We start from the raw sequence: 12649 nt of genomic DNA, 5'->3' as shown, positions 1-12649 counted from the left end.
GGAATGCAGATTCAAAGAGTTTTGTTTACGACAACACCACAATCTCAATGTGCTGCACAGCCCAGCGCATCAGGAGACTCTTGGACTCTGCTGGAGAAGCAGAGGAGGCAGTGTCAGCCCTGGCTGCATAAGCAGCTTACTGGAAATGGGAGGTGCTGGCTTTGCAACAGTCCCTTTTTTTTATTGAAGAGGTAACTATCAGAAGCACAGCAGCCTTTACTATCTTGTATTATGATCTTATATCAGACCTGCTGAAAATATAGTTCTATAAACCAATCCAATATAACTGTTTCTAGACAACATTTTTAGACAGACATTTTATTTTGGGTCATCACACATGAAACAGCATTTTTTTTTTTGTAATGTTGAAAAATGGGAAACACTAGTTAATTTTTTTTTACTTGAGTAAAATTCAGTAGCAGGAAGGAAGAATGATGAAAATGTCACTACTTAATTGTATTGTAGCTCAGGTGATGTTCAAGATGTATTAAATTAAGCCATTTTTATTAAAAAGAAAATTATGGATTCCAGGTGCAAAATTTGAGTTATATCTGTCCAATAGATATCCCAAGATGTATTGTCTTACTGAAGAGGTAAGTGGAATTCTCCAATGATATTTGTTTAGATAGGCAAACTTTTTCAAAGTAGAGAACCTGTTACAAATGGGCAAGATACTCAGTGAGATCTTTATCATTGAAAAAGGAGAAATTGCTAAGAAATGTACTACTGTTAAATTTTGCAGGAGAATAAAATGGCCTTATTTCAGTTTATGTCAGGCACTCAAGCATTTTAATGTAGACTCCATTAGACGGTTTCCTTGTGTGATAGAAATTTTAAAACAAATTAAAAAAACCCCACGAGCTCAGTATTTTCAGGACAAAAGCAACAAAGGAAAACTCCGAAGTTACAAGCATTTTATATTTACAAAGCTAGAATCTTTTAAATTAGAAGTCTTACCTGGGAAAAGGTTTGTTTTGTGCTGTCAAAGTTTTTAAAAAATAACTTAACAAATAAAGGGATAATTAAAAGTCCCTTACAATAAAAATGAAATACAAGAAAAAAACTTAAATAATTAAAAAAAAATCCCTCACTGAGAAATAGAATAACTAAAGAGCATATGGAGAAAGATTTCTATCCAGCCTACAGCAACAGATCACGACTCTGTATAGAGCAAGTCAAAAGATAAGCTCAGTGAAAGAACAGAGGAACAGGAACTTAAAGTACAAATGCAGTGACTCATAAGTATTTCCTAAAAAGAGCACCACCAGAATTCCAAGCAGGTAACAAAAGCCTAAAAGAATATAATAAAACAAGACATATCCTGTCATGGAGATAGAAGTTTTCAGCTACTCTGCATATGAGGGAAACGGAGAAGAGAGGAACATGGAGAAGTGACCTGTCAAAAACAGACAACAGCAAATCTAAGTTTGAGGTTCACAATGAAGAAGAGTAAAAAGAATACATAGCACCAGAGAGGGGCCCATGAAGTTTAAGTCCTGCACAGACTACTCAGATCTTATACCTAACCCTTCTCTCAAAGAAGTCACTGACTCCAGCAAATCAGAGTCTTGTGCCACTGTGACTTTGGGACTCATCCCTTAGTAAAAGCGGCAAAGGATTTATCCAGGCAAAGGAAAACACAGAAACTTCAAGACTGACAGCTGGATCACAGACAACATGCTGGGACACGTCAGACATAAGAACCAATTCAGGCTCAGATCCCTGCTACCTATTACAGCAAGAGCTGGAGAGCAAGAAGGAAGCTGCACACTTGGACTTGATAAGCAAAAGAGCACTGGTTGTGTGCCTTCACCTAACCAGAGCTGTCAGAGGAAACCCTGCCCTCTCTAAAGACAGACATACGGACGGCATTACAGCCTCCAAGGCCAAGCCTGACAGAACTCACTGCACACACAAACAACATTGGTCGCCTCAGTAAACAGATGAATTTACTTCCAGAAGCCAGTGTACATCAGACTACCTGTCAACAGCATTTAGATTTTTTTTTCTTTGCTTTTTTTTTTTGTGTGTGTTTTGTGTGTGCATGGTTTTTAAGTAAAGGACCTTAGTTATTAAGGTCCCATTGCAAGTACCAGACTCAAGCTGAAGATAGGACTAGTACCTTGTGCAACAATAACTGAGGTTAATGACAGTCATTCTTTAATTTTCAGAATTTTTATTTTTGAAAATTGATTTTTTTTTTTATGAGGGAGAAGTGACCAAGTGATCCTTTATACACTCTTTTTTTTAAATACACAAACATTTTTAAATTTAATACTTTTTAAAAATGAAAACTTTAGAACTAACTTCCTAATACTACAACCTCTTCACCAGCAGTTACACTTCCCTAGGATTCAGGGATGAACACTGGTACACCAAATTTCCAGCCTGGTTGCTGTGCAACCAACATTCAACTGCAAGTTTAGAATGTCTACACAGTAAATTTGGTATTACCTCTGGGAGCACTCCTTCAAAAAGCACATGGGACCTACAGTACTAAAACAAGATTTTAAAACCACACAAACTGAGGCAGTAACAACTGTGTTGGTGAACTCCTGAAATACAGGCTCATCACCTACAAGGTACTTAGTGCATATATTTAACATCAGATCTGACAGACATCAGAATCAACACAGAGAAGCCACAGATCTTTCAAACGTCCAAATGGTTTTACTTGGGAAACCAAAAAGTCTAATGGCCTATAGTCCCTACATTGCTTCACACAAAGTATTACTGACACCCCTAACCCAGATTATGCAATGGTTCTAAAGGTTGGCAGGAGCAGTCAAAGCAATTCTTGTGCTGTGGTTGGTGAAAAGTATCATCACTTTTTAAAATTAAGGATTGACTAAGAAACCCTGACTTACAGGGGCATTTATTTATCTGCTTCTGCTACAGCAGCTTTCACTTCACATAGAGACTCTGCTTATGGATAAAAACAACATGGGTACATTTTGGCTGAGCCAATGAGTTAATGTCAAGTTTCTTGTTAGTCATTATTTTAAAAAGACCGTCCTAGAGATTTTTAAAGTAAATAATTTAATTTGTATGTGGGGGAAAGTGTGCAAGATTTCTTTTATAATAGTAATGCTGAGAGTTAAATATAAAGAAAAAGCATCTAAAGGAGCATCTTAAAAATTCCTTAAGTTATCTGTGTTATCTAAGCCAAGTTAACAGTTGAGATTCAACTGTCAATCCTTGACCACAAAGGCCTAGTACTCACTGTATCTGAACCCTCCAACACTGTCCGAGGAAACCCCAATGTATTTGTCTTTGTTCTTCTTTGCTTTCTTCCTCTCTTCCCGAAGTCGATCATCATCTTGAGCAAATTCAACCATTTCTTTTACCTTCTGGCGTATGTTTATACCTTGGTCTTTGCCATTTTCATCTGTATAGGTAGTGCAGGAGAGACGAGGGATGGAAGGGGGGGGGGAAAGGAAAAAAATAAATCAGAGGTAGCAATACTGAACATCAAAATGATAAGAAAATTTATGACCACAGCAGTCAGAGAAGGATCTTATGGCTACTGAGGTCCACTGCATTTCTTTAAGAGGAACCAAATATTTAACTTCAACACAAATTTTCATCCTTAGATAAATGAGAGCTGTTGCTGAATGGTGTATTTATAAACATCTAACTGCTACTGAAACATTGGAAGGATTAACAAAGACTGAGACAAATTGTATTCTCCACTTGGACAATTTAACCCTTCAAAATACAACTCTTTTTCCTCAGTCTTTTTAGAAGAGTTTTTGCAAGTTTAATTGCAAGAACTCAGTCTATAGCAAAACTGAATTTAAAAAAAAATTGCTTTCAGTTGGGATGTACTACAAGCTAAATGTGCTCCTTTCCCAGCCTTTTTCACATTCAAAACACACACTGGCTTTGCTGCCTTTGCACTGTAAATATTATTTGGTGGGAGGAAAAAAACCCAGCTTCAAACAGATGTGTGTGTTTTGGAGCTCTAACCTTTTCTTCCCATATGATTAAAGCTATTCCTTTACGGACACCACAGGGGACCAGTCTCCAGTGCATATTTTAATATAAACCCGAACACTCATGTTGTGTTGGTTCTGTTGTTATTAGCCAGTCTTTTCTGCAAGTTCTTGTCTTCACTAATTAATACTCTAGGGTCCCACGTCTTGGATTCTGCACTCTTCACACAACTGGCAACAGTCACATTCTAATTAGACTGGGGAAGCTTCTAAGCTGGTTCAGGTGACTGACAACTCCAACTACTGTTTTAATTTGCTTATAAGATTTTTCTATTGCTCACCTACAAAGTGGTAATTTTCCAGGGATCGCAAATCATAAATGTGTTCTCTGGCACTTGTAACAACACGCTCTGATCCATTCCTTATGAGGTAAGCTAGGAGCAGCAAAGACTATAAAAATACAAAGCACCTTATGATTGCGTGAACAAAAACTTTTTTTTTTTTTTAAAAAAAAGCAATAGAAAACCAAACCTAACCCCATCCCCAAATTAGTAAAAAGATATTCCCCCTTTAAATAATGCTTATTATATGGCTTCATACACAAAAAACCCCACATTTTCCCCACATGCACCTTTTGCTCTTTAGAATATCAAAATTGTATTTAACAAATTAGTTTGACATTACTAAATCAGAAGTACTTAGTTACATTCGTAAGCTACCACTTATTTTGAAAGATAGCAGTAGTAAGTTAAAAGAAAGTTAACCCCTGATAAATAAAGCATTTTCTTTTGCCTCTTTTGTTCACAAATCTTCCAATGGTTCTCACTGAAAACTCCTACAGAAATTTAAGAAGCCTTCTGCGTGATACAATGGATGTACGTAACCGCATTTCAGGACAAATTTAAGCAAGCAACAAAACAAATGAAGTTTAAATAGTCCTTTAGTAGCAATTTTTTATGTAGAGGATTTCTATCTAGAAAAAAAAAATTAATGCACTCTCCAAAGTAGTGCCTTCATCAGCTAAAACTATCATTATATTTCAACCTATCCAAACCTGATAAACAATTCCAAGCAGCCTTTATAACATTAAGTAGCTATGTGTGATAGCATTAAATATTAATTTATATTGTACTTCAGGGAAAACAATTACTATGAATACAAAACATCAAGCACCTGTGAAAAGCACAAACCATGCCTTAGAATTAGTTCTGTCTTGTTACAATCCTGGCACCAAGAAAAACAAAATACAAGCTAGTTTAATACATTAATTCTAAAAAATGAGGTTATATTTGCATAATTCAGTGAACACCGAACACCACTTTAAGTGCAGCATGATATAATCTTAAGCAAAAAGTTTCTGCACCATGCTAATTAGCCAAAACCAAGAAAAATGCAAATGATTCAGTTTTTTTCCAAAACACAAGTAGGACATAAAAGCCTTGTATGATAATATCTGAAAAAAATTTGGTCCACTCAAAGCTAAACTGTATTTTTTAGAGAACTATGAACTGGCAGAAAATTACAATTAGTTTCCTTTTAATTTCAGGTATTCTTGAACCCCTTCAAAAACATTTTCCTGATAGCACTATAAGTTAGCATCTACTACTCACAAAGCACTGTAACAACTCCTTTGGGTAGATTCAAAATGTGAATGCTACTCCAATTCTTGAATATCAGCAAAATGTAATTGCTCTATTATGTTTTTTAAGGAGCATCTTAGACACTTCTAAAACCAGAAATTTTGTTTCTTTCATATACTGCATTTGAAATACACTGACTTCAGTAACAAAATTATAAGTCATATAGTTAGGAAAAAAATTATAGGTTGCTAGTGGACTAAGTGATATAAGAGTATCTAAATAAGACACTACCTCAGAACATTATACGAGCAACAAGCATTATGTCCTTCATAGACCAACACAAAGTCTTCAACACTTCCAGCTCATATACATACACACCTTATAAACTCTCCTCCAGTTCTTTTTATTGTCTTTCAGCATTCGAGTCCAAAGCATGTTCATAAGTTCTGGAAACTGTTCATACATAAACGTAGCCCTAAAGAACGAAACAGAAGGAGTAAAGGCATTTTATTCTCCGTGGTTTGCCACAACAGCTTGCTAGGACTCAGGGCTGACAGTAGATGGCAGGCTTGATCCAAGCCCGTTCACATCTGCTGCCAAGGAGAAAAGCTATCCCGATTTCTGACTGATAGAGAGGTCATTTGCATACCAGTATTACAAAAGAAAAAAAATTCTAAAAATCTGAGGCAGTGAAAGAACCTTCACTAATTTATAACGAAAACAATGTTTAACATGAATACCGTAACTACGACTGCAACTAGACAAACCTGCCACTTCCCAGCTGTTTTTAACAGAAAAAAAGGTCAAGAAAGAACTTGACATGTTTTGCTCTATTTGGGAATGTCACAAGAAAGCAGTTTGAAAATAAACACTCCAAAGAAGTCAGATATATTTAAGAATTCTGAGTCTACATAAATATAAATAAAGAATTTAAAAAAATACTTGGACTTAATTTTTTTTTTTAATTAATTAAAGATTATGCATTAAAAAATAAGACTTGTTTTACAGCATCTTTTCAGCATTATCAATTAGCATGCCACAGTTGATTTAGCAGCAAATTTCACGTTCCTGTATAAAATGCACCTTTCTTTTCTTCATCACTGAGCCAAATTATCACTTACTTGGCAATCTCTCCCATGAGTTGCCCTGAAGGTCCCCATGGATCATCATTGGTTGCTTCTCGAACCTTAGACTCTATTTCTGAATAATTCATAACCACATTGGTGCTGCAAAGGAAAAAAATTAACACACATGAAGATTAGCATCAAAACTGAGAAACGCATGAAAACTTAATAATGACACCAGTGTGTATCTCACTTAATGAGATACCTCTACAGGGTGGGAAAGAAAACATCTTTAGTGTAGAAGTTACCCTGAGGACACCATACAACACATTTAAGTTATCTTTAAGAAGGTTTTACTATTCTATTAGTCCTCAAGAATACAGATGAGAAACTAGGGATTACATTACAGATGGATTCAGTCCAGTAAAAATGGCTTTGGGTCAAATTAAAATCCAAACCAAACCACTGGAGTCAAAGCTGATAGCTTCCCTACCTAGACATGGTTTGCTTACAGGTTTGTATGATGTACAGTTATTTGCAAGAGGCTTCATAGCTCGATTAGAAGCAGATTGATTTTTTTTTTTTTGAATGGTGAATGCTACAAGAGAAACTCCAGAGTATCAGTACCAAGCAAGTGTAGTAAAAAAAAAAAAAAATTGAAAATAAATTTTAAAAAAATTAACATAAGACTGAAGCAAGGGAGATGAGATTCACTAGAGTCTGATTCCTAACTTGAATTTATTTAATTAAGGGAAAACAGAAAAAGAAGAACAGCTGCAGAGCACTCTGTATGACAACTGAAGCACTGAAAATACTGTAAGGAGCTTGGTGTGTCTCTACCAGAGTACACAGAGAAACCTAACTTGGAAAAACGAAGGAATTTTTCCCATATTCATTATATTACAATGGTCAATATGGATTTTTTTTTTTTTTATCTGAATCTCTCAAGATGGTGATCTTCAACTATAAGCCCAGAATCCTCCTTCAAGGCCCTAAGCATCCAGATACATTTTTGACGACAAAATGGTTTTCCTTAGGTTTTAAGGTGAAGAAGCAGGCCCAAAACATTCACATGGCAAACCTCTGAAAAACAGCGTGCTGGTTATGGAGCAATATGGCACAGAACAGCAATGAAACCGTCAGTACAAGGGAATGCAGTGGCCTCTGCTTTCTCTGCATACTTTGCAGCCCATCTGAAAAACCTTAGAAATGACATATTTACACCTATTGTATCAAAAGTTGGGGAGTTTACTTAACTCTTAAAAGTACACCCTACAACTGGTTTCAGAAGCTAAAAAACCCCTGTAAGGCAACTGTTCAACACAAACCATCCCATAAAGTCAAATTGATTGAACCGTAGGAAGGATCTAACGATCTTATAGTACAATGTGGAGAAGTCATTTGCTGCTTAAAAACCTCTTCTGGACCTGAAAGGACTAGAAGGGGGAAAAAAAAATATTAATAGTCATCCTTCTGTCCATGTAGGAGTTGGCATACAAGCTATACTCGTTCAATTTTATTTGGCACAAGGACAGCAAAGATCTTGGAAAGGGGAGTTATGAACAGCAGAAACACGAGCGAGATCCCCTTAAGTCTGAAAGGGGACACAGAAGGTAATTGTTAAAACAGAATAAAATTCCTGGACTTAATCTTGGATTCTCAGCATGAGAATTCCTGCTGTCAGATTCTGATGTACGATTTTATTCAACTTTGTGTCTAAAGAGAGCATAAGCTACATGACTGAATAATCAATCAGCAAGCTAACAGAACTTATCTGGATAAAAAAAGCACGTAAGAACGTCGCAGTAATGAACAACAGCAATCACAGTTTTACAAATTCATTTATGCTAAATGCATCTCAAGCTTCTGTTTCTGACATTTTTTTTACCATACACACAAACAAACTGACACCACCTTTATTTCCCATACGCATGGAACGTTTTACAGCAACACAGCCCGAAAGCCGCCGGCTGGAGCGCTCTGCTCGGCGGCTCCCAGCACACTGGTGCCCTTGTCCGAGCCCAGGCAAAGGGTCTCCTTGTTTTTATAACCCCTCCGCCCCCCCAAGCGCTTCTTTGAGAGACTTGCAGAGCTGGGGGGAAGCATAACATGAAGCATTTCCTTCAGTTCTTAGAGTAAATCATTTAAGAATGGAAAAATGCACAGAAAGATGCAAATTTACAGTAAAAACAAATGCCAGCAACAGCTATGGAAGAGCTCAAAGTGTGCGGCTGAAGCAGCACTGGGGCTGAAAGGGGGAAACGGAAGGAAAGAAGGGAAATTAAGCAATGCCAAAAGAAGGAAGAAGGTGCAGCTAAACCCCTCTAAGTCCAGAAACATACTGTATTTCTAAAACCCTCCTGCAGTAAAGTTATTGTTCTCAGCAACCAGGAGAAAGCTCTCTTACAAACACCAAATGAGATCTAACTGCACAAAGCGTTCCAAAACAAAGTATCTTTAAGCCGTATTTAATTCGGCAACAAATGTAAACTTCAAGGGAGAAAAAAAAACTGTTGTGTAGTTTGGCACCATTCCAGGTCACTTAAAAATAACCATTTCTAAAAAGGTGGAAATGGAGTTTTATTCTTCCTTTCCCATGTTTTCTATGGCCCTCATTCCATGCCCTACCCATGATTCCTGTGACCTTTGCAACAAAAAAATAATTTACATCCAGATGTGAAGGGAAAAAGTGACTAGCTTGATTGCCAAGACTTCCTGTGATTGATATAAATTTAATATCCGAGGACACTTTCAGACACCAGAGGGGGCTCTCTGATTAGTTTACACTGGGCAGCTTCCAGGGAATCGTGCTGGATCGCATGGACACGGTCTGCTTCCCAAACAAACGGACATACAACAGCCAAGACTGACAGAAAGTATCTTCGCAGCCCGTGTTTAAATCACCCTATTATCTGCGAGACTACGTTTGGATTTACCCCAAATTCTTAACTGAAACACTGGACAACCGCAATCTTGAGACGAGCACATTCACAGAAACTTTTGACATGGACAAAGACATTAAATACAAGTATATTTTCAAAGTTACATCCTAAATAAAGGCACAGCAAATAAATAGGTTGACATTAACGTTACAAACTGTAGCATTCTTTTCTGTTCGCATCTTACATGGCTTTTAAATAAGACTCTTATTGAGTCTATACAATTTTTACTCTTTACTCTATTCCTTAAAAATTATTTCAGTATTGTTTCTTTTTTTAAAAAAAGAAAATTGTTCAGAAAAGCCAAGAGAGGGCACTGTCACACCTCTGGGAAACAGCAAGCATGGTGACAGTGAGCACAGTGCTAGCTTTAATTTCTTGCAAGAGAACACTCAATTTTAAATTTTTGTATCTACAGTTTATAGCAACATTGAATAGTTAGCTCAAGTCTGAGACTAAATTCTTCCACATAAGTAAATGGACATCGCTAGTGAAAAATCAGAGTGTAACAGCTACAAATGTCAGGCCTCCAACTGCATTAGAAAACAAGACACTTCCTCTTACAAAAAAGTGAAAAGCTTTACATGCATTTTATAATTTTCAAAATGTTAAAATATAGTTTAATAGATACACCATAGATTAAATGCCCCAATACACTTTGTCCACAATTTTGTCTGCATTTTTTAAAGAAAAAAAATCTTTGAAAGAATGTAACCAATTTGAAATAGCTTCAAATTTTGTTCTAAGTTATATTTTGAGATTTGTAAATTTGAGATAATGCTGTCAGCATGATCCAAGTGCCATATCCTATAGTGTGCTAAAAAAAAAGAAAATCAGAAAATAAGCAAGAGGGGGAAAGGAGACGGATGTCAGGCGTGAATGGAAGTATTGCACATACCTCTGTATAATTCGAAGTTAAAAAAAAAAAAATGTTTAGATGGTGTTAGGGAGAGCAAGCAGACAAACAAGACGTGACAAGAAGTTCTGCACCCACCCACATAAAACTAAGGTGATGAGAGAAGGTACCAAGGTCCAGCCAGAAAGTTTACCAAGTATCTGCCACTTCAACCTTTGCAGCTGCAAGTCTGCAAAGCACTTCAGCTTCCACACATAAGGGGATAAAAACTCTACAGGTCTGAGATTGTCCTCTGAGCACTATTCTTTGAAACATGGAAATGAAAGATAGCTTACAGATGACATGCTTGAAAGTAAAGCCTTACAGTCTGACGGAACACTTCAGAGAATGACACACGCTTGAAGAGGGGTCCTGTCCTCCCCTTCCCCCATCAGCGTATACCGAGTGTAACCCACAATGTGCACATAAATACACACAAACACCAGGAGTGATAAGTGTATCTGTAGAAGACTTCTGTGTCTGATTCCAGCATACTCCAGTGTAAGACTCCAATTTTGGCCACTCTGCTCAGGCTTCTGACCTTACATAGTAACACAGTGAAGCTACTAATGCTCAGGAGGACAATATTAGTGAGAATGAGGTGCACACTGCTCTCAGTAATGTATCAGTGCTTCTTCAGTGTTTTTTTTTTAATAAAATAATATTCCATAAAATCTCTTCCAAACAATTTTTTTTAAAAAAATTAGTTTTATGCCAGCAAAGTAAAATCATACTATTTCCACCCAATATTCTATTAAAAAATTGAAATAATCACAACACCATGAATTTAAATATTTGTTTCAGAGTGAAGATTTTTCATTGTTCAAGACCACAAGGTGTTCTCTACAGATTCATATGCTATAACTGAAGTACTGAACTGAAGTAACAATTATCCATTATTATCTCTCAAAGTATTACACAAATATAACTCTACTGCTTCTAGTAATAGCTTTCAATTTGTAACACTACAACCAGCTCTTTTGTGCCTCAACTAATTATCCCACATCAATTGCTGGTGGTTCCACACTGAAAAAGACCCCAAACCCTAAATCTCTGTATCATATCCCTTGAATCAGGAACACTTTGGAAAGATGGATACAGAAACACAAGGCTCTGAACAGTCAGCACAGAAATGGAAGGAATCTACTTTCTCAACTAATCTCTACTCTAAAATTAACCACCAAACAGTAAGGTTAACCCTCAAACATCTCATTGCAGTGATTTTCCAACACTACCAGCAAACCTGCTGAAGAAAATGGCACAAGGATTTTTGTCTTTGTTCACTTGATTCAACACTTCAGTTAGAATGCTGGATGCAGCATGTAGCACTAATAAGAGCAACCAGTCCAATGTCCTCAGTTTTCCCAAAAGAACGGCGCACAGATATTTCCACTTCCCGCTGCCCAGCATCTCCTGCATCTTCCAGGCTTGTTCCATGGTCAGTGGTGTTGCGTTCCCTCATCACTCTGACAATACATTCAAGTGCATGCAAACAAAACTCAAAGGAAGCTTAAATTCACTGCTGGATTTGAGAGCAATGTTCTTTTGGAGGAAGTATTCCTAAGATAAGCATTCATCAGGAAAGGGCTAGAGAGCTCTAGCTCACATTATTTCAGATATTCGAACGACATGTAAACTTATGCTCAAATAGCAGAGTCTTAAACATGCTGAAACCTTTAAATACCATGTGCATAGAAACCTGCTATAGAGAAAATAAGTGCCATGAGAAAAGCAGGTATTTATACATCAAAGAACAAGAAGTATCTATCCATCCATCCATCCACTCAGAAGGGAGCTTACTTTAAAACATATTAAGGAATCGAAAAGCCTAACAGATCTTAGTCAATGTTTCTGCACAAACTTGAAAGCCTTGAATATGCCCTGGGGCAAGAGTCAGACCACTCCATTAAAAGCACCATTAGGATTAGAGTTGCTATTGATGTGGGTGGTGTCACTGAGGACACCAGTACAGCTCTGGACATTAGATCCACAGAAGATTTGTGAAATGCCATGTCTAATCTTGTGAAAACTAAAATAAACAGAAGTCACAAAGAGGGTACATTACAACAGTTTCTTCATAGTGATGATAAAGGTATTGGATTGGACAGGGTAAGCCTAATTAGAAACACTTCTCAAACCTCTGGGAAGCTGCCCACTGTGCTGAGGGACTGAGCAGCAGGAACAAGAAACCTGGTTACTCAGTTAAATTTTTTTTTTCCAATGTACATTTCAAACC

The 12649-nt window shown here is 36.9% G+C and overlaps 1 protein-coding gene across 1 annotated transcript in view; it reads right to left on the bottom strand.

The window, feature by feature from the left end:
- The window catches only part of CLINT1 (clathrin interactor 1), a 24427-nt gene extending 17692 nt beyond the window's left edge, over positions 1-6735 (bottom strand). Inside the window, exons 1-4 of the mRNA XM_008943782.1 lie at positions 6637-6735; positions 5894-5990; positions 4277-4385; positions 3224-3388 (exon numbers count right to left, since the gene is read on the bottom strand). Coding sequence (XP_008942030.1) covers positions 3224-3388; positions 4277-4385; positions 5894-5990; positions 6637-6728 — 463 coding nt within the window. The 5' untranslated portion in view covers positions 6729-6735. The remainder of the gene's footprint in view (positions 1-3223; positions 3389-4276; positions 4386-5893; positions 5991-6636) is intronic.
- Positions 6736-12649: the final 5914 nt, after the last annotated feature.

Source organism: Merops nubicus, unplaced genomic scaffold (genome assembly GCF_000691845.1).
Source record: "Merops nubicus isolate BGI_N331 unplaced genomic scaffold, ASM69184v1 scaffold5577, whole genome shotgun sequence".
Taxonomy (NCBI): domain Eukaryota; kingdom Metazoa; phylum Chordata; class Aves; order Coraciiformes; family Meropidae; genus Merops; species Merops nubicus.
Note: the sequence above shows the minus strand (reverse complement) of the source record. Positions and strands in the feature narration are given on the sequence as shown.